General features: G+C 47.4%; 1 protein-coding gene across 13 annotated transcripts in view; it reads left to right on the plus strand.

Annotated features, from left to right (window-relative positions):
* LOC119595425 (transmembrane and coiled-coil domains protein 2-like) overlaps positions 1 to 26,500 on the plus strand; it is a 178,794-nt gene that overhangs the window by 130,082 nt on the left and 22,212 nt on the right. The window contains exon 1 of one of the 13 annotated variants that reach the window (XM_037944522.1): positions 23,227 to 23,270. The exons of 11 other annotated variants lie outside the window; for them this stretch is intronic. Coding sequence is in view for 1 of the 2 variants with exons in the window: in XM_037944532.1 (XP_037800460.1) it covers positions 25,063 to 25,121 (59 nt within the window). In the remaining variant the exon portion in view is untranslated. Of the gene's footprint in view, positions 1 to 23,226; positions 23,271 to 25,031; positions 25,122 to 26,500 lie in introns of those variants that run through there. One more of the 13 variants, XM_037944532.1, reaches the window with a different exon arrangement.

Consider the following 26,500-nt stretch of genomic DNA (forward strand, 5'->3'; position numbering starts at 1 on the left):
AAAAAAAAGGCCGGGGCAAAAATAAACCTACAAAGTTAACATGAAGGAGATAGGGAGGGAAAAAGACGGTGTTTCATCTCGATAACCTGAGGGGATGACGTCGAAGCAAAGGGCTTACTACAGGAACAGGCACGCCTACGTTCTTGCTTTGTTGGAGGGGGAAAGAGAGCGAAGAGATGGGGAGAAAGGGAGAAGGAAAGGGTAGGGTAGAACAAAGAAGAGCGGAGAAGAGAGAAGAGGAGAGGAGAGGAGAGGAGAGGAGAGGTGAGGTGAGGAGAGGAGAGGAGAGGAGGGGAGAGAAGAGAGGCAGAGACCGGGAGAGGAAGAAGAGAGAGAGAGAAGGAGGTCAGAGGTCGGAGAGGACGCAGCAAAAAGGGAAAGCGACGGGGATTCGAGGAGATTAAAGCCCGAAGTTTAAAACGTGTCGAAGTAGCGGGACGCGAGAGGAGTAGCCGGCAGGGGACGGGCAGATGAGGAGGCTTCAGAAGGGGCGTAAGAAGGCATCGGGCGGTCTGAGGAAAAGCCCTGAGGGGGGGCGGGCGGGCGGGCGATGGGGGAGGCAGGGTACGAAAGGGTGCTAAAAAGTGCTCTAGGTTTGGGGTCGATTTTTTTTTTTTTTTTTTTTTTTTTTTTTAAGGGGGAAATTATTTTCAAATGAAAGGGTTGAAATACGGGCAAACGGGTTCAGGGTGAGTGCCAGCGCCAGAGAGGAAGGAGCAGGGCAGGTGATAAGTGAGGCGGGGATGGGGGGATGAGGGATAAGAGGGGAAGGGGAGGACGGTGGCCGAAGGGGGGGAGGAAGAGGAAAGCGGGGAAATGTCAGTCCGTGCCTCCGTTCTGAGCAGGTCTAGGTCGCGTCTCGCAACGACGTCGCGCTTCTCGTAGCTCTTCAAGCCCCAATCTTAAAACGTCTCTCTCATTGCGTCGCCGTCTGCTCTCTCTCGTGGCTCTCCTCGTAGCTCTCTATGGGGCTTAATGCTTCTCGGTCTCTCGTCATCACTCTCTCCCTCTCGCTCCGTCTGCGGCGTCTTCGGGGGCTCGTCACTCAAAGGTCTAAATCTCTACGTCTTCTCGGGTCGACTCTCTTCTCTTTTCTCTTTTCTTCTCTCTCTCTCTTTTTTTTCTTTCTCTTCTTCGGTCATCTCTTTCACTGAAATCGTCTTAATCATCGCAATCGTCTCGGTCTATCGCTCCTCCTCCTCCTATCAGGCTCTCTACTCCGTGCTCTATCTCGTCTGCTGGGCTCTTGGATCTGCTAGCTCGGCTGCTGTCGCCTCATCGGTGGGTCGAAATCGGGTCTCTCTCTCTCTCTCGTCTTCTCTCTCTTCAATCTCTCATCTCAAATCTCTACTTCTTCTGGCTCTTCTCTCTCTCACAATTCGGTCTCGGGCTGGGCTCTCTCTTAGCTCATCTCTCTCTCTCATTCGTCTCATGCTATCTCTCTTCTGTCTTTTCTCTTTCTCTCTCCTCTCTCTCTTCGTCTCTCTTGTAGTCTCCTCTCTTCTCTCGTGTCTTCTATGCTCTCCAGAATTACAAATACCACGTAAAAAAAATCCGTAATGATTCTGGACCTTCCAGGAACGAGGGAAGGAGGCAGGGGATGGAATTTAGGAGAGGTTACGTGTATGTTTACGTACGTGTATGTAATGTTTGTTTGTTTGTTTTTTGTATGTATGTGTATGTACGCGAGTGTATGTGTATGCATAGGTATGGCTGAGCTATGCTGTGTATTTATGTCTGAGTGTATGCTTGCATGTGTATTACGTGAGCGTATGCTGTTAGTTTATGTATAGCACTACGCTGTAGTGATGCACGTGAGCGTATGTGTGTGTTGATATTTATATAAGTGTTTGTAACTGTCTGCTTGTCTAAATCTGTAAATAAAGCCGAGGCTGGCTTGCCTCCTTCCCACCACCCGGCTTGCCCTATCAACAGCCCCTTAGAACACTCGTCTCTTAGTCAATCCTTTTCTGCTCCTCTTTTATGCCTTCCTCTTCCCTTCACCTCCCCTCCTCCCTCCCCTCGCCCATGCCACTTTCTCATTAAGCAACTCTGTTTTTGGAACAGTCTCTTTGAAGATCCGTTCTCCTTTCGTACCGGACTCGGCATGTCATTTCTTTTGTTTTTGGTATTGATTGAGAGGAAGAAAAGTGTCGTTTTTGTGCTTGTTTTTTTTGTGTGTCACATGATAGAGTTAGGGAGGAAGGAAAATTTAGGTGATTGACGTTTCACGAATGGGGTAGCATTACGAAATGTTATCATGATCGTCTGATCAAAGCGAAAGAACATAAATAAACAGAAACAGGCAAAAGGGAGAGAAAATGTGTTATCCAGGGACGCAGGCGAAAGGGAGTTTTTGCGCGTAAGGTAAAGATAAGACGAGGGTAAACGTGTGTGTGGTGTGTGGGGGGGGTAATGAGAAAGATGGGGAGCTGGGAACATCCGATGAAAGCTTTAAACACGTCTTCGGGCGAAGAAACATCAGGTCTTTTCATCAAGTCGATAACAAGCTGGGCCTAGAAAGGTGAGAAGGAGGGGAGAGGAGGGGAGAAAGGGGCGAGAGGGAGGGGAAGGGGAAGTAGGCAGAGGGTGAAAAGAGTTTTGGGGTAATTAGAGGAAGTGTAGGTGGGAGGGAGCACGCATACATACATGTATATGTGTGTCTTTATATGGAAGGATTGATGTTTGCATGTAAGTGTATAATGTGTGTGCGTGTAAACCTCTGCCCTTAGTCTCCACACGCTTTGACAAGATAGCTGCGAAGGAGGAGGAAAGGAAAGGAACGAGGGAGGAGGAAGGGACAGAAAGGAGGATTAAAGATGGTTAGAGAGAGCGAGAGAAGTAGAATCCTTTGAAAAGACTCCTTTAGCGGCAGCGCAGCGGACGGGACGTAACACGATAAGGCAAGCTGCCGTATCACAGCTGGCAAAGGCTGAACGAAGATACATTATCCTGGCCAGCGTTGGGCGACGGAGCCTTTTCACTGCAGTATCTACACACACGCCTTCGGGGCACTGTGTCGCACTGTAATTCAGCTGGTGCTTGCTGTGCTGGAGTGAATTTTCCGCGTCGGCTCCTCGCGTGGCCACCGGAGTGTAGGAGATGTAGGAGACAGTGATGCATTGTTCGCCGGAAGAGAAACCCGTACTTGGGGTTCGACTCTGTGTGTGTGTGTGTGTGTGTGTGTGTGTGTGTGTGTGTGTGTGTGTGTGTGTATGTGTATGTTTGTATTTGTATTTGTTATCCGTCTGCAGTGTATAAATATTTACTCGCGATCACTTGAAGTCGGGAAGTTTCCTTGCCGAGTGAACTGGGAAAACTAGGGAATATTTTTGTTTTATGTTACATGGCGCTCCAACGTTTGTTTTTGTTTTTGTTTCTGCTATTGTTGTACGGGTGGGCAGGAATGTGGCGGAAGTAGCAAACAGTAAAACGGTTGTTATCCTGCAGTAATGTCCCTCTTTACGACCACATTCCTTCCAGTTCCCTTGGTCGCCTCTGGTCATGTCGGGTTAAACGTGGAAAGCAGCCTTTTCTTCTCCTCAAACAGAATGAGGCATCCCCGCGGGGCGCCCGGAGCAGCGGGCTTTCATAACGGCCCCATCGCATTACAGGTCACCGCTTGCCTCGGCCTTGTGAATAGTCGCAATATCGCGGGCTTCTCGCTAGGGGGAATGTGACCCGAGGAGCCAGCTAGCGATGCTGACATCATAATTTTAAGATAAATAAACTAAGATCTTAATATAAGTAAGATAAAATCAAATGAAAAATGGACAGACACCCTCTCCAAGCTGCGTGAAATACGGCCACGTGTGTGCGAGGGAGGCTGGATGTATCGACCCCAACCTAAGCCTTCTTGCCTCCTCCTCCAACCCACATAACCGCTTAATTTATCCTCTATCTAGCCTAAGCCCTGCCTATCCCTTCCCAAACCTGGCCTTTACAACCCACTCTGCTTTTGTCGTAAGGCCTTTATGTCACCGCTGCTGGACGGGACTTCACCCTTTAGGGGACTTGAGTCGCCGCGGCAGAACAAGGCGTTGCTGATTTTCGTAAGGAGAGCGTCTTGAGGGTTCGGGAAGTGAGACCCATACACTCGGGAGGTCGAGTGGCTGGCTCACTGGCTCCCTTTGCGGCGCCTGGCCCTGGATGGCACCTTGGTCTTGTTTGTGTGGCACAGCGGAAGTTGTTTTTTTTTTTTTTTCAGCCCCTCTCCTCCCGCCGGCGGTTTCTGGTTCACTTTGGTTTAATGAAGCGATGCATGGCGTTATGTGCTGGTAAATTCTAATAACAGTAAGCTCTAGAAGCTAAATATGTGGCGTTTCTCAGTTGAATGTTTGTGCTATATGCCTCATTATCCTTGTACATATATTTGTGTGTGTGTGTGAGGGGGGGGGGGGTAGGTGTGCGTGTACGTGCTTCAAATCGTTTGGGCAAAATTTAGTGACGAATAGGCCTAGCTGGAAGTGCGCAAACATATTTGCAAATAGTATTTCAAATCAGTCACAGACACAGTCACAAACGCAGACGCAGACGCAGACGCAGACAGATACAGTGAGACAGACAACAGACCCATTATTCTCCCTTTCCCCGGTTGTGAGTCAGTTGTTTATTTCTTATTTTCCTGGCGGATAAGAAGTGATTGACTGTTTATTGCGTTACTTTGTTATTGTTATTATTATCATTGTTGTTGCCATTGCTATTTATTATTATTATTGTTTTTATTATTATTGCATTTTTTTATTATTGTTATTATTATTATTATTATTATTATTATTATTATTATTATTATTATTATTGTAGTGAACCAGGATTTCACCTAATCAGTAATTAACGACCTCGCTATGGAATCACTTTCCACTTTAAGGTATTTGTGATATTATTGGATTAGCTTATCATATCACCATATTACTAGCCTTTGTTTCCGCCAAGCAGCCATGAGCTTTGTCCGATTACCTTGGCGCGTCCCTGTGTTCAAATGAGGGCCAGTCGGGTGTCCGTGCCTCCTAGGGTAACTTTTGGGCAATTTTCAGGAATTCCCGGGAAATGGGCAGTCACGCGAACGGGAGGGTCATCTGGGTCGGGCGCCTCGCGTAACACGTCGGATGATTATTCGTGCATGGCTGTGTATCCGCATCTAGTGTAATAGCATCTCTAATACCTGTTTAAAATGTGTACGAGAATAATTAATTAACGTCGCCTGTAATTTGCTACCTCCGAAGAAGGCAATCAGTGTGAGGTGCAACACCACATCCATTATTTTGTCATTATTATAAGTATTACTCTTATTTTATTTTAAAGATTATTTGGGATAATAGAAAAAGCAAATTCTGTCTTTGTGACGAGCTGTGCACCGGTTTGGGGTGGAAGAGTTCTTATCTCTTTATTCCTTTTCTCCCTTCTACTCTTCCCCCTGTGGCTCTCTCCTTCATTGCACATGTTGCACTCCTCCTCTTCCATTCTCCAGTTTTATTTCGTCTCGACTTTCTTTCTTCCTTTTTAGGTTATTTATTCTTTGGCCTTTTCCTCTTCCTCCATTCAAGTGAAATTTATGCACGCAGGCACTACACACACACACATACAGACGCACAATCACACTCACACACAATCACACACAATCACACACACACACACAACACACACACACACACACACAATCACACACACACACACACAAACACACACACACACACACACACACACACACACACACACACACACACACACACACACACACACACACACACACAAACATATATGTATGTGTTTATATGGAGGGATGGATGCATGCATGCATGTATATAATGTATGTGCATGTGTGTGTGATATGCGTATGCACACACGGACACGACACAAGGGAAACTCGGCCACATGATATCCGATTTTGATCTCCGGGTCTCCTCCATTACGCGAATGTTCCTCTCTCTCGGTTTCTCAATACGGAGAAAAGGTATTTGTGTCTTGTCAAGCTTACTTGTATATTTCTTCCTCTTTGATTTCCTCTCTTCCCTCATCGAGCCGAGATTACCTCCCAGGATGCTTCCGCTCAAGCCATGAGACGTCAGATGAGTGCCCCCCCCCCCCTTTCCCTCGGTTATGAACCCGCCTCTCTTTCCTTTCTATTACTTTTCTTGGCGGAAGAGGTAAGAAGAAGCAGAAGGAGGAGAAGGAGTAGGAGGAGGAAGAGGAAGAAAATGAAGATTGAAAGAAAGAAGGAAGGAGGGAAGGGAAAGGAGGAGGAGGAGGAGGAGAGGAAAGAAAAGACGGAGGGACAACGGGTCTCAGAAAGGCCAACCCGATCGGCTTCGCGTGATCTGGCTTTGCACGGCGCGACGGACGAGGACCTGCCTTGTCCGGTGCTTACGGAGTAAGAGGGCGAAGTTGTTTCATTACCCGGCGCTGTGGCTGAGGGGCGCGCACTCGCCTCCCGCGTGGAGGTCGTGCGTCCCCGAGCTGGACGACGATTGATGATGAGACGGGCATCCAATCAGGCAGAGGCGGCACTGCCAGTACCAGAGCCCCGCTAGAGCACCGCCCGAACCCCGAGCAGTGGAGTCCCATGCGGAAAACCGTTTAATTTTACTTGAATATTTATTCATTTACTTTTTTTTGGGGGGGAGGGGGCAGATCTTTTCCTCCTTCCCCTTGAACCACCTTATAGGAAATTCAGAAAGGACCGCCCGAGGAAACTGTGACAGCAGTTTTTATGGGCGTTGGATGAATTTGTATTTGCATTTCTCCCACTCCGCTCTTTCTTCATTTCCCTGACGCTGAACTATGAACTATATTTCCATTCTCTATCTATTTTACCTCCCTTTGCTTTGTCCTCCTTTACCTACTCTTTTCATTTCTGTCTATCCTAAAGGCGGAGCGAGGCTGCGTCGACCTCCTTACCGGTGTTCTCATGACTTTTTCTGTCGGCCGAGTGCTGGTCAGGGCAAGGTTAAAGGCATTAAAGGAGATGCTCGCAGGGCGCGTGCAGGTCCCCCAGGGCGTCCTCTTCTCCCTGGGGGAACTGGAGACTGGAGGAGGAGGCAAGAGAAGATAGGAAGGAGAATGAGACGATGGAGAAGGGAGAAAACCGAAGGAGGAAGAGGAAGAAGAGTGGTTGTTCTCGTCCCGGTTGTGCATTCTTGCCCATTCCTGCCTTCTTCCCTGATGGTCGAGGTGGAGCGTCTTGGTGTCAGTATCTAATTATGAAACTTTTGTTTCTCGCTGTTGTTGCTCTCTGGTAACGTGAGCCTGACCGTTGCCGCATCATGACACTTGCTCCGGCGGCCACAAAGGGCGGCCCGGTCGCGTCGACGACGTCGATATTAATATATTGTGGCCGTGGGCGGTCGCGCTCCCTTGCCGCGTGCTGAACGGGCATGGGCGGCGGCGGCGAGTTCCTCCCTGCTGTTGGACGAGGGCGTGCGAGTTGGCTCCAGGAGGGCCATCAAACACGCGGCGCGAGGGACTTTACCAACAGCAGTTTGTGATTAATGGTGTCGTATCTTTGCCTCTGGAGGATGGGGAATGCCTGAGGGAGGGAGGAGGGAGGGAAGGGGGTGGGCGCGTTATTGATTCGATTGGGGCGCAGGAGTGATGGAACGGGAGCAGAGATTAGAAGAAGGTAAGATTAGGTTAAAGGGAACTGTCGGTCGTTCTGAAATGAATTCTTTTGGCAACACATTTTGCAAAGGAGACCAGCTTTTTCCCTTACAGCGTGACATGACAAAAAAGGCGAGGATGACAAGATACACAAAGAGCGTACGAGGCGGAACGCAGCGACTCTCGGGCAACGTAATCTCTTGCAACCTGAGAATTGTCGCCAAACCGGAATCGGGGAAACGAAACTAAGTCAACATTCTGCTGCAGTCTCCCCGCCTTAAGAGGGTTGTCACGCCTTCGTCATTGCCGGGATGTGCGCCATGTGATCCGAATGGATGCAGCGCGAGAGGTAATGTGTGGGCTTCGTGACCCGACGGCGACGGCGGCGGGGCTGATGGATGGGGGTTGTTTGTTTTCTTTGAGGGGGACTAGAGGGCGCATTCCGGGACGGTGTTTCAGAGCCCGGGATTTAGAGGGGAAAGACGCCAGTGGCTTCCGAGGGTTTCTCGATAGGAAGGGAGAGGTGCTTGTTTGACTGTCCGTGTACGTGTGTTATGCGTATGCTCATGTCCATGTGCATGTTTATGTGTATATATGTATCTCAGTGCGTCCAGGTGCTTGTTATGCATGCTTATGAATGGGGGTAAGAGGGAGAGGGGAGGGAATGGAAAGGAGGAGAGAGGAGAGGGAGAGGGAGAGGGAGAGGAAGGAGAGAGGAGGGGCGGGGTATGCTTGGAAGTCTTTTTAAGATGTGAAAAAGTGGCACGCAGGCTTAATAGTCCCTCGCCTACTCTTGCACCTGCACCGTCCTCTCAACAGATTGCCTCGTCTTTAATATCTAAGTTCTTAATCACTACATATGCTAAATATGCAGTTCATGAAAGCGTGCCTTTTTAGAAGTTGCTAATATTCCAAGATTTACTTCAAAATGACAGTTGCAAAAATCTCTCTCTAACCCCCCCCCCTCTCTCTCTCTCTCTCCCTCCCTCCCTCCTCCTCTCCCTACATCCCTCCCTCCCTCCCTCCCTCCCTCCCTCCCTCCCTCTCTCCCTCCCTCCCTCTCCCCCCCCCCCCCCCTCTCCCTCGCTCTCTCTCTCTCTCTCTCTCTCTCTCTCTCTCTCTCTCTCTCTCTCTCTCTCTCTCTCTCTCTCTCTCTCTCTCTTCTCTCTCTCTCTCTCTCTCTCTCTCTCTCTCTCTCTCTCTCTCTCTCTCGTTGTTGTGTTGTGTGTGTGTGTGTGTGTTGTGTGTGTGTGTGTGTGTGTGTGTGTGTGTGTGTTTTCCCCTTTTCTACCCGCCCCGATTCTGTGTGCAAAACCTTCCCAAAGAGAAACCTCCGCGAAGATCTTTTGTAAGCACCTTTCCCATCACCTCAAAGACGCTTAACTTATTACTCTTCCCTCCTCTTCTACGATCGGGAAGCTCCGGAGGCGAGAGGTTTTGTGGGAAGCTTTGCGTTTCTCATGTCGTTTTGTTTTTTTCCGAAATATAACTTATTACCGACATTTCCTTGAAAAGATCTTTCGTGATTTCCCATCGATGTGTTCCTTCCTTATTTATGGTATACTCGGCACATATCCTGCTGTGTCCGAGCGGCGGCGGGGCGGCGGCGGCGACCTTAAAGAGAAAGGTTCTGTTGGGTGAGTTCGAATCGGCCAGCAAGGGGAGGAGGGCGTCGGGGAGGTAAGGAGGACGTCGGGGAGGTAAGGAGGACTTCGGGGAGGTAAGGAGGACGTCGGGGAGGTAAGGAGGACGTCGGGGAGGTAAGGAGGACTTCGGGGAGTAGGAAGAGGTGAAGCAAGGAGGAAGTCGGGAGGGGGAGGGGGACGTCGCGAGGGATAGGAGGACGTCGAAGAGGAAATGGGGGGAATTCAGGAAGAGGAGGAGGGCGTTGGCGACTATGGAGAGGCAAGAGGACATTAGGAAAGGTTGACGTCTCTTTAAGTCGCCAAGACATTGCAGCGAAGTAAAAGATCTGATGACTACGACTGCTGGTGTTTGTAAATTCTCTCTCTCTCTCTCTCTCTCTCTCTCTCTCTCTCTCTCTCTCTCTCTCTCTCTCTCTCTCTCTCTCTCTCTCTCTCTCTCTCTCTCTCTCTCTCTCTCTCTCTCTCAAGCATATTCACGCGATATGCTTGGGATAACCGAGAGAAATAATGTGGCCGTATACTGATGAGATTGAGCATCGTACGGAAACTCCCTGATTTACGCTCGGTGTAATGGGCCGAATCGAGAAGAAAAGGAGAGGGTGTATGGGGCTGGGGGCTGGGGCTGGGGGGGGGGCTGGAACTTAAGATTTCATAAAATAAGGGTCCGATATTAACGTAGGGTTTGCTCGATCAGGCAGTAAGGGTATGGCGACAGGAAATATTTTGTGGGGCGAGTGATATTCTGGAGGAATAGGAAGAGAGATAAGGGGAAGGAGGGAAGGGAGGAAGGAAGGGGAGAGGGACAGTTAGAGGGAAAGAATAGGAGATAGGGAGAGATAGGAGAAAGGAATAAAAGGACAGAAATAGACAGAGAGACACACACATACGGAATTTACTCCAGAGACAGATATGCAAATGAACATCATTGACGTCAATACTCAGGATTTGTTTGTGTATGCAGATGTATTTGTGTAACTTGGCGGGTTGCATAGCGGTAATGTAAATGCAAATGTATGAAAAATAAATAGTTTGCGGCCCAGGTGTAGGACCCCACGTTAGAACTGCAGCGTGCAGACAGTGTTGCATAGGGCGCATGCAGCCCCGTGGTGAAACAGCTTTAGTCTGGCGAGCCACGACTCTGCCTCGCCGAGCCATGCAGCGCTCGTCTTTCGTTCGGCCATTATCATCTACTTTATCTTTCTCTCTCTCTTACTTCTTTCTCCCTTACTTTTTACCCTCATGTCCTTCTCTCGTCTTGTCTCTCTCTTGTTTTTATTCCTCTGTGCACTCTGGCTCCCTCCTTTCTTCCTCCCTCTATTTTCCTCTCTCCCTTCGCTCCTTGTGACAACCCTTCGTATTTCTCTCTCTCTCTCTCTCTCTCTCTCTCTCTCTCTCTCTCTCTCTCTCTCTCTCTCTCTCTCTCTCTCTCTCTCTCACATCTTTTTTCTCTTCACCCCAGTCTCCCATCCTTCTTTCTTGTTTTTTTTTTTTTGTATACTGTGCTCTCCTCTTTCTTTCTTTTGTTTTTCTTCTTTCTCTTTTTCCTCCATCGTCGCTCCCCCTTTTCCTTCCTTTTGCTCCTTCCACTTTCATCCACCTCTTTGTTCCTTCGTTTGCTCCTTTTCCTTACCCTTTTCCTATCTCCCCCCTTCCCTCTCTTTCTGCGCATCCCATTTACTTCTCTCTCTGAAGGGAATGGAAAGGAGGGGGAGGGATCTTCAGAAGGGGAGATTTAGGGCCAAGTGAAGTTTGGGGCTTGGCCAACATGAACAAGAAACCCCGTGCAGGACAGCCCTTGCAAATCCCTGCTCACTTTCCCTTGCGGTAATTTGAGGTTTGAAGTTGTTTTAATATGATGAAACTTCCCTGGAGAGGGGAAAAAAGTGTTCTATGTTTTAGTTGTTGTCGTGTTTTTTATCCTTTTTTCTTTTTAATTTAAAATTTTTATCATCGTATTTATGTGATATCTTGAAAGATGACCAATATTTTAGCGAAAGTCAGAGGAGGCTCACAGGTGGAACAGAAAACCCTGTTAAGGAAGTCGATTTTTTTTTTTACATTCTTTCATAACATCCACTTTTCTGCTTGGTTGAGGCTCTGTATTTATCCTACGTGTCGAAAGATAACGTAAATATAGAAGTTAGATAAAAACGAAGTTCCTGTAAACGATAGAAAACCGAGTGGGACTTGTTTGCCCCCAATACACATTCCTTGTTCGTAATTAATTGCTGTTTACGAACTCTCCCTCCTCATGCTTGTTCCAGATGAAGCTGCTTTCCATTAATTTATTAATTTATTCACAGAGTTTAACAAACTTCTTCGGATATGCATGAATCTGAAGTTCGTCTTTTTCCCCCCTTTTTCTTTTTCCTTTTTTTTTTGTTAATAAAAGGCTAGATACGATTTGTTAGTACAGATTTAGTAAGATCCTTCCTCCTCTTTTCCCATTTTGTTTGTTACGGGGGCGAGGCCAAAGAGACAAAAATCACCTGTAAATAGATAGACAGCTCGTTCATTGCGCCATCGCGTGCTTGTGCCCGACACTTGATATTGTATTTGGCCACACGATGAGAAGGAAGAAGGTGGATGGATGATTAATGTGTTGCCTTGTACAGCGGAGAAAGAATGGGCTGATTATCATAAGGGATGCAGATTTAACATTTCACTGTTTCATTATTTATGCTTCTCTCTCTCTCTCTCTCTCTCACACACACACACACACACACACACACACACACACCACACACAACACACACACACACACACCACACACACACACAACACACACCACACACACACACACACACACACACACACACACACACACACACACACACACACATACACACACACACACACACACACACACACACACACACACACACACACACACACCACACACTACACACACACACACACACACACACACACACACACACACACACACACCACACACACACACCACACACACACAACACACACACAACAATACACACACACACACACACACACACACACACACACAACACACACATATACACACACACACACAACATTACAACACACACACATATACACCACACACACACTATCACACCACACACACGATATACACACCACACACTACACACACCACACACACCACACACTACACCACACACACAACACACACCACACACACTACACACACACACACATACACACACACACACACACACAATATATATATATATTATAATATATATATATATATATTATTATATACTTGCATATACATATACTATATATTCATATCATAATACTATTAGTATCTATACTACATATATATATATATATATTATATAATATATATATATATTATCATATATATAGTATATATATATATATATACTTGCGCGTGCATATTACTCACATCTCGTTTGTACTTCGTTCGTGCCTCTGAGAAAGCTGCCGACCTGTTCAGTTTTCACCTCACGAATAAAACGTCAGCAGCCACTGAGACTCAGCACCGCGGCTGTGATTAATGTGCAAGCATATCAACATGATTTGATGTTTATTTACTAAATGCAACACGAGGGCGTTTTGTGTGCACTTGATTTTAATTTGCGCGCACGTGTAGGCGAACACGGCTGCTTATGTTTGTGTGTTTGCTTATGACAATGGCCGTCATGCTGGCAGATTGGCGTGGCATTGTTACTTCCCTTGTTTAATGCTTAGGCTGCGTGGCACGGTAATTTCAGCTCTTCGGTCAGAGGAGATATGGTCTGGAATAGCATAGGAAGGAGGTAGAGGTAGAGGGATATATTAGAAAATCATAGGCCGAAAATCATGCTGGTAGAAGCAGGCAAAGAGTAGGAAAAAAGGAAAGGATGGGGAGAGAAAGAGAAGAGGAGGAGAATCAAGATGAGGGTGGGAGAAGAGGGGCGAGATGCGAAGAGAGGGAAGAAGCGAAGCGAAGGGATTGATGAAAAAAAGGAATAAGTAAAAAGAAGTGAGAGAGCGTAGCGTCCCTCCCTACCCCCTTTGGAACACAAAAGTATAAAATAAAAAAGTGAACAACCTATTCGAGTGTTTTTTTTGTAATAAATATTCATATTTTTGTAACTTTGTAACTATTTTTTTTTCTTTTGACAACTATTTCCATTTTATTTGGTCCCTTTGTCCTTTTTATTGCCGGATAACGAAGGCGAAATGGAAAGGAGTTTTAAAACGAGAGAAAGGAAAGTTAACGAAGGCATTCCTCAAGGAAATTTGCGCTTTTGGACACTCGCCCACAAGCCCTTCCCCCCTTCCTTCCCCCTTCCTTCCCCCTTCCTCCCCCCTTCCTTTTATCCCATCTTCTCCTTCACTTTCTCGTGGTTTCCGTCTTCCACGAAGGCGAGGAAAATATGATAATGAAATAAAGAAAAAGAAAAAAAATTGTGACGGTTCCCAGGGCAGCGATGTCAGGAGAGGGGGGGGGGGGGGGGCTGACGTCCTGGGGGGAGGGGTTCATTTACACTTTTCGGTGATCAGGGAGCCATCAGGTGAAGGGACGGGGTGGGGGGATGGGTAGGGGAAGGGAAAGGGGAGGGGGAAGGCAGTAGGGACGGAGGGAATGGGGAAGGAGGAATGAGAAAGGAAGGAACGAATAAGAGGGGAAAGGAAAAGGTGAAAGGAAGAGAGAAGGGAAGAGGAAGGACGACTGACCAATCAGAAGCCGTATTCTTCACGGGGACTAATTATCGTGGCTAAACAAGGGGCTTTTATCCTCCTCCAAGGATTCCTATTCCCCTCTTCCTTCTCTTGACTTCCGATTTCCTCTTTTTTTCCCCTCCTTATTTCTCCTTTCTTATTTCGGTTAGTCATCCTCGTGTTGTGGTTTCAAGATTCCGTTGCTTTTGAGAACGAAAGTCTTGTATAGTTCTGAAAACTCGTCCGATTTTTTTTTTTTCTTCTCTCGTATGTATATAAATATCTGTGCGCACACCTGAGGCTCCAGCAGCCAGTGGGCGAGGGGGGGGGGGGGGGGGGGGGAGAAACACACGGCGACCCGAAGGCTTTGAAATGGTGGCGGTTTGTTCCGTAGATTTGTGCAGGAGGAATTTAGTGCTGGTGGTGGTGGTTTGCTGGGAAAAGATCAAAAGCAAGTGCACGCATACACACGCATACTGAGTGTGGTATGGTGATGATGAGGGTAATGAATACGTGATGTAATGGATGAATGGGAATAAGGAATGAATGATAGTGATGCAATGAACTGATAAATAACACGATATAATGTTGAAAAAATGATGATGATATATAGACAATACAAAAAAGCAAAAAGGTAATAGATGTCTACCCTTTACCACCTAAACTTATCATCCTTTCCCGAGTGGGCCTTTGAAGGACCTAGTCAATAAAGATGATAAATACATATTTGGTCTGCATGCATTTTAGAACTACAAACTTCTACCCAGTTTGATCAAGTCGACTCAGCCCTCCTTCCCGTCTCTACTCTCCTCTCTCTCTCTCTCCCTCTCTTCTGCTCTCTTATCCTCTCTCGGCTCTCTCTCTCTCTCTCTCTCTCTCTCTCTCTCTCTCTCTCTCTCTCTCTCTCTCTCTCTCTCTCTCTCTCTCTCTCCTCTCTCTCTCTTCTCTCTCTCTCTCTCTTCTCTCTCTCTCTTTCTCTCTCTTTCTCCCTCTCTTTCTTTCTCCCTCTCTTTCTTTCTCCCTCTCTCTCTCTCTCTCTCCTCTCTCTCTCTCTTCTCTCTTCTCTCCTCTCTCTCTCTCTCTCCTATCTCTCTCTCTCTCTCTCCTCCTCTCCTCTCTCTCTCTCTCTCTCTCTCTCTCTCTCTCTCTCCACGCATCCGTTCTTTACCCCAAAAGATAAAGACATCGAGAGGTCGCGGATGGTCGAGGAAGGGAAGGATTCTTGTTATCGGCTTGTTTCAAGTCGAGGAGGAGCAGGAGGAGGAGGAGTTGGAGGAAGAGGAGAATGCAAAGGAGATGGAGGATAAGAAAGAGGAGGCGGGAGAAGGAAAAAGAGGCGGAGGAAAAGGAAGAGGAGCAGCGGGAGGGAGAGGAGGAACATTTCATTGCTCTTGTTTTTCATCATTTAAATGAAAGAGGAATAGAAACATTAAAATGATCGATGTGGAACTATTGCGAAAGGTCATTAAACCGACTTACGCGCGATTACCTGCCTCCACAAGGTGCGCTCGCTCTAATCAGGAGCTAATTGGATTATTAATTCTCGGTTGGGGAATCATACTTCGTTTCGGAGGAAAAGCTAATTAGAAACCGCATCATTAGCTATTATATTAAAGCGTGAGTGTATGCTTGTATCGATAAGGGTGAGACAGACAAATGAATAGATAAAGATGGCTTGTTTTGGTGTGTGTGTGTGTGTGTGTGTGTGTGTGTGTGTGTGTGTGTGTGTGTGTGTGTGTGTGTGTGTGTGTGTGTGTTAGTGTGATTGTGTGTGTTAGTGTGATTGTGTGTGTGTGTGTGTGTGTGTGTGTGTGTGTTAGTGTGATTGTGTGTGTTAGTGTGATTGTGTGTGTGTGTGTGTGTGTTTGTGTGTGTGTGTGTGTGTATGAGTGTGTGTGTATGTGTGTGTGGTGTATGTGTGAGAGAGTGTGTGTGAGAGAGAGAGCGTTTGAAGTCGAGAGAAAGAAAGGATGAAAGAGAATTTTATTAATTAATTCAACATCTGGCTTGCCTCCTTAACACAAGTTTTCATTGTAAATCGTCATGGTTTCATCATGTTGACCGCATCTACTGGACGAACGCGTGCAGAATGCAAACGAAGAAGAGAAAGAATTAGAAATGATAAGAGAGAGAGAGCAACGGAGAGCAGGACAGGCCATATGTAAACAAACCAGGTGGAAGGTCAGAGGTGAGCTATTGGACAGCTCCACTTTTGAATAACTAACGCCGCGTCGCTCAGTGTGGTTTGCGCAATTTTCATTTGTCGAATTCCATTAATGCTTTTTTATTGTTACTTCTTCTTCTTCTTCTTCTTCTTCTTCTTTTACGTCATACGTTTTCTTTCCGTCTTGAATTTCCAACACAATCAACTTTCGTGTAATCCCCTCTGTGCTCATTAAGTGATTGATGTCCTCGATATTAGTCATGCGTAGGTCAGGCCGAAATGGGCGTGCGGACACAAGCTCTCTTTTGTGTGGGCGTGCGTCGTGTGCCAAGCTCTGTGAACTAGGATATTCATGAAGATTTAGGTAGGAGAGAAGGGGGGGGCGGTGGGTGGCCTTGGTGTTAGAGAAAGTGACGCAGCATTTTGCGTTCTTGAAGAGCATTGTCTGTTATTTATTTTGTTTGATGTTATTTTTTTATTGATATTAGTACCGTCATTGGCTTCATTACTTTCATTAATATCGTTATTTTGCTGTTATCATTATTGTTGTTAGTATTATCATATTTTGTTCAAGGATATTGTTTTTATTATTATTTTATTATAATCATTATCGCATTATCATTTTCACTCTCAGTCTTTTATTACTATTATACTCTGGCGATTTTTTTCCTCAGCAAGCAAACAAACCTGTTGAACGAATCACCGTTCATTATTCCCTTCATGAATATCGACCACTTCCCCCGAACGCGTAACATTTACACAGTTTTAAATGTTCTCTTGAAACGCGCCGAATGATGAACACGTGCGAAGGAGAATCAGGAAGATTGGGAGAAAATTAGAGATGGTGAGATAGGAGGGAAGAGGGAGAGAGAATGAGAGAGAGGGGGGGGAGGGAGGGAAGAGGAAAAGAGAGACGGTGGAGAGAGAGAGAGAAACAGAGAGAGAGACAGAGAGAGACACAGAGACAGAGAGACACAGAGAGAGAGAGACACACACACACACAGAGAGACACACAGAGAGAGAAAGAGAGAGAGAGAGAGAGAGAGAGAGAGAGAGAGAGAGAGAGAGAGAGAGAGAGAGAGAGAGAGAGAGAGAGAGAGAGAGAGAGAGACGAGAGAGAGACGAGAGAGAGAGGCACGAGAGAGAGAGGCACGATAGAGAGAGAAATGGAAATGAAGACGCGGAGAGCCAGATAAGAAGACACAATCTAATAAGGGGTGAAATTCAACCCGTTCCCCAGCCCACTCCACACCGCCCTCACCCCCCGCCCACCCCAGCCACAGCCCACAGTTCCAACCCTCCAACCCCAGCTAGCCCACCATGCGGCAAGGCTTGATGAAATTCTGAGCGATACCTGTCCAAGTCGGCAAAAGTGGCACCAATGGCATCTGTTGCTTTTTGTATGTGTGCGTGAGGATATGCAACTAAGATGGCAGACAGACGGACATACAGACAGACAGACAGACAGACAGACAGACAGACAGACAGACAGACACACAGACAGACACCACATACTCCCCATTCCCCTACCCCCCCCCTCCCCTTCAGCTCATCACTCCCCCAGCCCAGCGCATTCGCCTAAATTATGGCCGCCATGATGTCTCGTCATGGCCCGAGCATGAGGTATGAGTTTTTACGAGGCGATGACTAGCGGGTTGGGAAGGCTGAGCGAACGGGAGTCATTTTAAGCCCGTTGGATTTAGTTTACTGGTGGGATATTTTTTGCGTGTGGGGGTGGGTGGGGGGTTTGTGTTATTTTGGGTAATTTTGCTTTGGTTTTGTTGTTGTTGTTGTTGTTGTTGTTGTTGGGCAGAGGGTTAAGTGGATGAGGTTTGTTAGGTAGGAATTCAATATGTGAGTTTCTTTTTTCTTTTTTCTTTTTTCTTTGCACTGCATTGTTCAGGTTGGTTAATTAAACTCGCTTTAGGGGCTTAGATTATGAAAAAGTTTCTAGCCTCATGGCAGTTGTTGTTTTTCCGTCGCTATTTAATTATGATTTTACCTTATTATCTGTTCGGCCCTTCCGCGGCGGGAACACATCTTACGCATCTCATTACATTTGAATGTGCAATTGGCGGACCGAAACACGTCCCGGAGCGCTTACATTACGATCAACGAGCGAACGGCGCCCCATTTCACCCCCTCCCCTCTCCCCTCCTTTACCCACCACCTCTCCCCCCTCCCCCCTGCCCTCCGTATCCTCCCCCGTCTCCATGGCGTCGAATGCGCTGCCGGAAGAAGTTCATAATGTTTTCCTTTTGTTAGAGATATGCGGCATATTTTTCTTTTCTTTTGCCGTGTGTGTGTGTGTGTGTGTGTGTGTGTGTGTGTGTGTGTGTGTGTGTGTGTGTGTGTGTGTGTGTGTGTTTCTGTTGTGTGTGTGTTTCTGTTTGTGTGTGTGTTTCTGTCTGTTTGTCTGCCTGCTTTTGTCTGTATTTGTATGTGTGTGTGTATGCTAGCATGTCGCGCGCATGTTAGTGTGCTTCTTCTGAATGAGTGTGAGAACGAGTGTAGCTAGGAATGGCAGGCCGAGCATTATACACGGGCGTGCCATACCCCATACAAGGCGGGTGACATATCCGTGGTCGTCGCCAGCTCGCACAGCCTTCCGCCGACGTCAGGCATTCTCGCCGTGTGACGTGACAGGATGACAGGAGCCATAACTCCGAGCAGATATAGGAGAGGAAGGTGTCTGGCGTGTGCTGAGGCGCTGTCTTCGGTTTCTGTCACATCTTCATTGTCATCTCCATGTTAAAACTGCATGTTGCGAGAAGGGCAGTGATGAGATGGGATGGGACGAAGGGGAGGCGATACTTCATGCAAGTCGCGGAGCATTACGTGATGGGAATTCAAGGCCGCACAGATTTATTCAGCGATCCGCCTCTCAGTCACGAGCATCGGAAAGCAATGTTTATGTATATACTGAAGCAACGCCGTGCAAGAGCGCACGCATTCCTGAAAGCACCTGCTGGCGTTGAAACCTGAGGCGAGTTATCGGGTCCTAACAAGGCAAGATAAAAAAAAAAAGTATAAATCTCGCGGAGGATTTGACTTCAACTAATAATGTGAACTTCTGCGGTTTCTGGGTGTGACCCATAAAAGTGTCCGCGACGAGGCGAGGTGTTCACAAACAAGGCGCTGTTGTTGCGTGTTTGTGATGTCGTGCGCGGCTTTATAGGTAATGGAAGTCTTCGGAAGAAAATGTAAATTTATAGTTAATGGTATATAATTTAGGGAATAAATGTGTGTGTGTGTGTGGTGTGAGTTGTGTGTGTGTGTGTGGTGTGTGTGTGTGTGAGTGTGAGTGTTGTGGTGTATTGAGGTGAGTGGTGTGTGTTGTGAGTGGTGTGTGTGTGTGTGTGTGTGTGTGTGTGTGTGATAGTGGAGTTGTAGTGTGAAAATTGTGATGTGAGTGCGAGTGTGATCTGAGTGTTGGGCTGGTGGTGTGTGGTGTGTGTTTGCAGTTGTTGTGGTGTGGGTGTTGGTGTGTGAGTGTGTGTGTGTGTGTGTATGTGTTGTGTGGTGTTGAGTTTTTTTGGAATTAGGACATGAAGCTGTACAATTTAGCAAATATTGCGTGCCATGATGCAAAGATATGCCTTACAATACATTGCTAAAAATAAAGGAAATTTACCTGAAGAAAAATTTTCAGATCTGATTACCGACGTTGATCAAAGTTTGGCTGGAGTCTGAACTGATATAACGGGGCTTTCGAGTTGTGAAGTTAGCATTGGCTGCACGTTTTGTCGTCAGTGATTTATGCAATGACATCACTTTTCGAGAAATTTGTCCCTTTGAGCAGGGATTTTTCCACGTTGCGCGGTTAGATTGTGGAGAAAGCATATGATCTTGTGATGAAATTGCATCAACATTATTTATTCTCTCTGAAATAGAAATACGTAGACCAACGATGGAGATGCAAGGATTGATCAAAGATGGCACGGGTGTAATTTTCTCACGTGGATATGTGTGTGGGTGCGTGTTTGTGGATCGTTTCCCCATGGCATGCGAGCAGAAATCAACATAAGACTTTCATCGACGTCTCTGCAGTTGCAAATTCAGTTAGACTCCGATTTGATCATGCAGATCTGCCATTGACCATATTTCATGCCATAGCAATAGCGGCGATTCTGCCCGTCACGAGTTGCCTGAAGGAATTCCTGGGGTTGTTTGCGGATCGAGCATGTCGGCGACACCCAGGAGCAAATCATCCCAGGAGAGCGGTTAAGTGCAGGCCGGGGGTGAGAATGCGAGAGTGCGTGTTTGTGTGTGCGTGCATGCATAATTCGTTGACATGCCTGCATTTATGTTTATTTTTGCTTTTACTTCTATCGTCATGTGAACGTGTTAATGCATGTACATTTACCTGCCAACATGCGTTGCATGTGTAGCAAGCTACGAATATGCTGGTAAGGGGCGATTATTAAGGCAAGCACACGTGTAGACGTTTTAACGCCGAGCAACTCGCAAAAAACGCACTTAATTGTGGCATGCATGATTACGTACTACGCTATGGCCTTGTTTCGCCAGAGACGCGTTGGTTCCTGTCGGGGTTTGTAAAATGTCCGATGATTTTTTTTTTCTATACCCCTTTCTCTCCTCAGTTAGATGTCACTCAGTGCCCCCCCCCCCTCACACATACACACACACACGCGCGCGCGCGCGCATGCTCGCCGCCCTCGCTGAGACCGCTCTTGCACGCCCTCTTTACGCCCGCATCCCCCTTACGTTCGGCCGCGCGACGCCGCTATATCGAGCGGGATTTCAGTTCGGTGCTGAAGCGCTACGTCAGGCAAGCAGCTTTAAGCGCGAGGCTGAGCTAGCGATCATCGAGGGCGGCCTGAGAGTCCGTGCGGGGCGCTGTACGCCTGCTCGCCCGCCCGTCGGCCCGCCCTTCCGCCCAAATCCCCCGTCTGACCGCTGGCTCGGGTGTCTGTCTGTCTGTCTTCTTGTCTCCGTTGGATCCCATGCTTGTTGTGTGTGTGTGTGTGCGTGCGTGTGTGTGTGTGTGTGTGTGTGTGTGTGTGTGTGTGTGTGTGTGTGTGTGTGTGTGTGTTCAGATGTATATATTTGGATCTGTTTAGCCCGTGTTTATGTAGCAAATGTAAGAGTGATGATGAATATCTTCACAGTGCAAGATATCCGTTCGACCGGTTTCGATTATAGCTTCGTCAGAAATGTATATATATTTGACGAAGATATAATCGAAACCGGTCGGAAGTATTCTTATCCATTCATCCATGTTGATGTGTCTTTGTCTAATTGCTTTTAGTATACACGTGTGTATGTGTGTATTTTTGTTAGTTTGTTTGTCTGTACGCATATGTCTGTTTGTGTGTGTGTGTGTGTGTGTGTGTGTGTGTGTGTATGCGTGCGCGTGCGTGCAGACTTGGAAAGAACCTGAGACGTCACAACACAGATTGAATTTCAATACCACTTTTTTCGCTCTTTCTTTCTCCTTCTCTTTCGTCCTACTTGTCGTAATAGGATCTTTTTTGTGCAGGTCTGTTTGTTTATCATTTTTTCTCTCACGCCGAGATAAGTGGGTTAAGGAAACGAAGGGCCCAGGGAATTCAAGTGTATTTCATTGTTGCAGTGTGCAGAGAGCGATGGTTATAATGGCGAAGAGGATAATGATGGTGATGATGATGATGATAGACGAGAGGTTAATGGCTGTGAAAGGGAGAGTGATGAATAGAATGTTTGGGGATTGTTTTTACCCTTTCGAGGCATGTTGGACGAAGAGACAAGTGGCTCTGTTGGAAAAATGTTTTGGCATCGATCAGATATCCTGTAATTAAAAGACATGGTTTAATGGAATGATTGACGGTTGACGGGGGCTCGTGAATCGCAGAGAGGTAAGGGGAGGATGAGACAGTATTGTGGACTGAGAGAGTCACTAGTGGTTGTTTGGTGATGTTTCCTTGTCCTAAGTCTGTCGCAAACGATTGGTTCATCATTATTTTTATTAATGGCATTGCAGTCGGCTTTGGGGATTGATGATAATCGTTATTAATTGTTGTATTACAATATGGTTCTTTTATATTGTCGTTATGCTGTTCATATTCTGATGTTACTGAGGCTTGTAACTGTGATTGTAGTGAAATTCTGCCCTTCATGATTTCGGACTTGTGGTTGCGTTAGCAAATATGAACATAATTAAAAGGAAACTCGGTTAGCTCTCCATCGTTCATTTTTCTGTCTAAACCTAATAACCTTATTAATTTCTTTATGACTTTATCAGAAGACAGAAGCCCCCGAACCTCACTATGACGACCAGTAGCGCTTTATGACACGGCGCCTCACGTGGACGGCCGTGCCAATGGCTGACACAGTGGATTTATTTCGCTTTTCTTTGTCGCTTTACTATTTTTGCAAGGCGTTAGCATACTTGATGGCATTAAGTTCGTGTAAATAGGGTGTCAGCTGTCAGTTGCGCTTGGAAGTGGTCTGATTGCGCAAGGGGTTTTGGTAAACAGGGAAGATCGCTTGTGGGCAAGAGGGAAGGAGAGAGAGGGAGGGAGGGAGGGAGGGAGGGAAGGGGGAAGCGTCCCACACACCCCGCGGAGGCAAAAGTGCAAACGTTACTATGTAGAGGTGCGAAAACCACGTGTGAGGGAGCCTGGATAGCTGAGAGTACTTGACAAAGCTTACCTCACTCTCAACCCCCCACCCCGCCCCTTGCCCACCCTTTCCACTCCCCCCTCCCATTACCACTTTCTCCCCATCCTACAGTACCAGGCAACCGGTCTCTGGGTACATCAGTCCCTCCCCCCTCCCCTCCCACTAGTACTCTCTCACCATCCTCCCTATTACCACACGCTTGTCATTCCCCTCCCTCCGTCTACCACTGTCTATCCTCTTCATCCATCTACTGCAGTCTACCCTCTTGTCCTCCCTACCTCCTCCCTCTCTCTACCTTCTCCCTACTCTCTCCCTACCCTCTCCCTCAACCACTCTGCCCTTGCCCCTCCGTCTACCCTCTCACTACCCTCCCCCCCTCCCTCTGCCGCCCTCGTCTTCTCCCTGTACCACTCTACCCTCCCCCTCCCCCTCTCTACCTCTCACCCCCCTCACCCCTCCTCCTTCCCCCAGCAAGGTGGTCGAGGTCGCCCCATCCAGCTCGTTTCTGCCAGTTTGTCTCCAACGCGGGTCCCGTTACCTTGCGTCCACTCCGCGTGCGTCGAGCGTGTGTGTGTGATCTCATCAGTATTGTGACAGTGACCATGGGATCGTGACGGAAGTTAATATTTTTGCCGATTTAGATACGCTGTGTGTTGCCGTGATTAACGTTCGGATTGGTCCATATTTCAGCGCTCGAAGTTGATTGAGTTGCGACTGGGCACTTTACGTGAACTGTGGCAGATATTGCAGTTACGAGAATTAAAGGAGCGGGGAATATTGAGTTGAAATCCTCTTGGGATTTTAACATCGGAGTTCACTTATATTGGATATTGGTTGCTCCGAATACACACACTAATACTAACACGTGTGTATGCGCGCGTGTGCGTATACGTCTGTGCGTTTACCCGTTGACCTAGAGCCAACTTCGTGCAGGTTGGTCGAGACAAGAGGCATGTGTTAAAGGTCGTGCGATGACCTAGTTGTATAATTGAGCGCCGGAAGAGGATGGTGCGGATGCCCCTCGAGTCTCCTGACGAATCTCTCGCGGGAAGAGAGGGGCGTCCTCGCTCGGGCAGACAGGCGAAAACGTGGGTGTGGCCTGGTATGCGGCGAAGCGAGAGCCGTTGCTGGATGGGGATTAGAGGGCCTTGTGCCCGGTGTGTGTGGGGAGGGGCGGGAGACAGTAAACTATTCAGCCGTCTCCCTTTCTCCTTTCCCTGTCGCCTGCGAGTGGGAATGGGTCGAAGGAGATAGCAAGCCTTCTTTGTGTTGAGATTTTGCTCGGAATCGGCGAGAGGCTCGCGGAATGGGGAGAGGCGGAGGCACATTGATGTTGACTGGTTTGATTGGAAGGAGAATTATGATGCATGATGGAGTGCGATGACGCTGTGGTAATGACGAATCAAGATCTAACTGGTTGACCTTGCAGGGTTAGCCGGACTCGATGTCCAGGGCTACTGTACTTTCCGTCTGGCCTGCATCTGACTCACGGCCTCCTCCCTTGAACCTGCTTCTTGCCAGGCTAATGCAACCTGCGGTTATTAGAATGTGGTCAGGGCAGTCCGCTCGCGGTGCCTGCGGAAGATCCGGTGTCTGATCTTTGGATTATTGGGCGCGTGGGCGCTGTTATGCTGACTAGCCATGCGTGTATGCATGTGCCAGCGCAATCATGCCTGTAATCTCCTTCCTGTGAATCTTACTGTAGACTTGTGTTCACTTCGAGCGCCTCACGTCGCAGTAACATCATTAATTTTGGCGACTGGCAGGTGTTGCTGACTTCCTCCATGTCGCCTTTGTCCTGGTGGATTGCTTGCGTTGGTGATTCATTCAACGTATCTTTGCTCGGGTTTTGTGTGAGCCCTCGGCTCGTCTTCCAGAAGTTGGATTGGGCTCTGGCACGGCTGGAACTGATTGCATGAGGTACATTGTTGTTGCTGAGTGGATGACTATTGATTGTTATGCCTGTCGCAGTGGTCTACCTGCCGTGATAGGAATAAAGGCAAATGGCTCTTTGTTACGAGAGATAATATAGGCAGGTAGACAGCCAGACAGATAGGTAGATACCCAGACCAATCATAAACAAGAGAGAGGAATATATAATTGGGGGCATGTGTGTCTAAGTGTCTGTATATGTATCAGTACCTTTGGCAGCTCATATCGATGTGTGGGCGTTTTGCGTGTCGGGTATCGTGTGTGCAGTGTCGGGCAGTGCTTGTCACCGCACATGATCAGACGGCCGTTTGCACTGCAGTATCACTTGGCACCGAAGCACGGCGGCAGTAGGTAGTAGATTGGTTAGTGTGCCACGGAGCATTTAGCCGTGATAAACGTACAGGTCTTTCTGTCGTTTGACTGGCGGAGATGTATGCTGACCCTACTGAGCCGTCCATCCGCTTCTTGTACCCGGGTTTCTCCCCAGGGTATGTATGCCTCAGTGCTACATTCAGCATTCGTGCGCCTATGCCTGTGGTTCTGGAAGGGTTCTCAGTGGAAAAAAAACATGAGGTTGATCGATGATATGGGTATACAAATACGCATGTATATACATAGAAAGAGAGAGGCAGACTGACACACTAGCTAACGTGGCTAGACGAGGAAATCCGACCAGTGCCATGCGACTCGTGCAGGAACGCGGAGGGGCGAGACCTGCACAGCGTCCTTTATGATCCTGTGGCGACCATACAAACGGCCTCATCACCATCCCTTGCCGTAATCTGGAGTCTTCTCGTGTTGTGCCATTGTCGTTGTGATTTCTTTCGGGTTGGCGTACAGAGGTTCAGAATTAGGTTTTCGTTCCCATGAATGTCAAAATGGGGTGGTCCTGTCCCCCACCCCGCATATCAAATTAAGCTGTTATGGTTTTGCCGTGGTGCAGGAGAGAGAGAGAGAGAGAAAGAGAGTGAGTGAGAGAGAGAGAGAGAGAGAGAGAGAGAGAGAGAGAGAGAGAGAGAGAGAGAGAGAGAGAGAGAGAGGATGTAATTGTAATCTTTATTTGCGTTTGCACGTCATCTTTCTCGCCCGTTGCATGCTTGGGAAGGACTTCATCTGTATGTTAATTTACCGAGTTGATTATTTGAGCGGGTCGAATTATTCATGGGATCTCGCAGTCTTGAGGCGAGAGCAAATCCTTCAGCAACGTCGAAAAGGTGTTGTCACGTCATGCCTTTCGCTTTTTTGTAAAATGTGCCACGTCACTATTTTGCCATTGCCCCCCCCCCTTCTTGCCCGGCCGACGACGACGACATGAAGCAGTGAAGAAGAAGCTGGGTCTGCCGAAGTCACCTTAGCCTTCACCTCAGTCACTTCACAAGCCCACCCGCCCTCGCCGCCCACGTATTCGGCCGTATCTCTCGCGCTCCACGTCCCCTGCGTTTGTTTTTCCCTTCCGGCTGCGAATCGCATTTGCATTTGCATAGCGGAACGTCATTGCAACCTGAAGTGTAAGAGATCTCGTTTCGGATGTTTGATGGGCGGCGGAGGTCTATGACGGGCGTGGATTAGGCCTATACTTTTTTTTCTATAGTTTTCTTGCTAATCCTGGGTAAGAGGATTGGGTTTTGTCGGTGGATCAATTGAATATCCGAGAATCTTCACTTTTTGATAGATTTATAATTTTTTCGTGATGCAAAGTTTTTTTTTTTTGCCATGGAAGACTTTAATCGAGTCTGCGTTTTTTTGTTGTTGTTGTTGTTTTATGTTGTTAAGTTTAACAATATCAAACTGGCGTAAATTGTTGCCTGATATTTGGGAATAAGAATACAATGGCATTTTTGGGAAATGGTGCAGAGCATTTTTAGGT

This window comes from Penaeus monodon, chromosome 36 (assembly GCF_015228065.2).
Source record: "Penaeus monodon isolate SGIC_2016 chromosome 36, NSTDA_Pmon_1, whole genome shotgun sequence".
NCBI classification, from domain to species: domain Eukaryota; kingdom Metazoa; phylum Arthropoda; class Malacostraca; order Decapoda; family Penaeidae; genus Penaeus; species Penaeus monodon.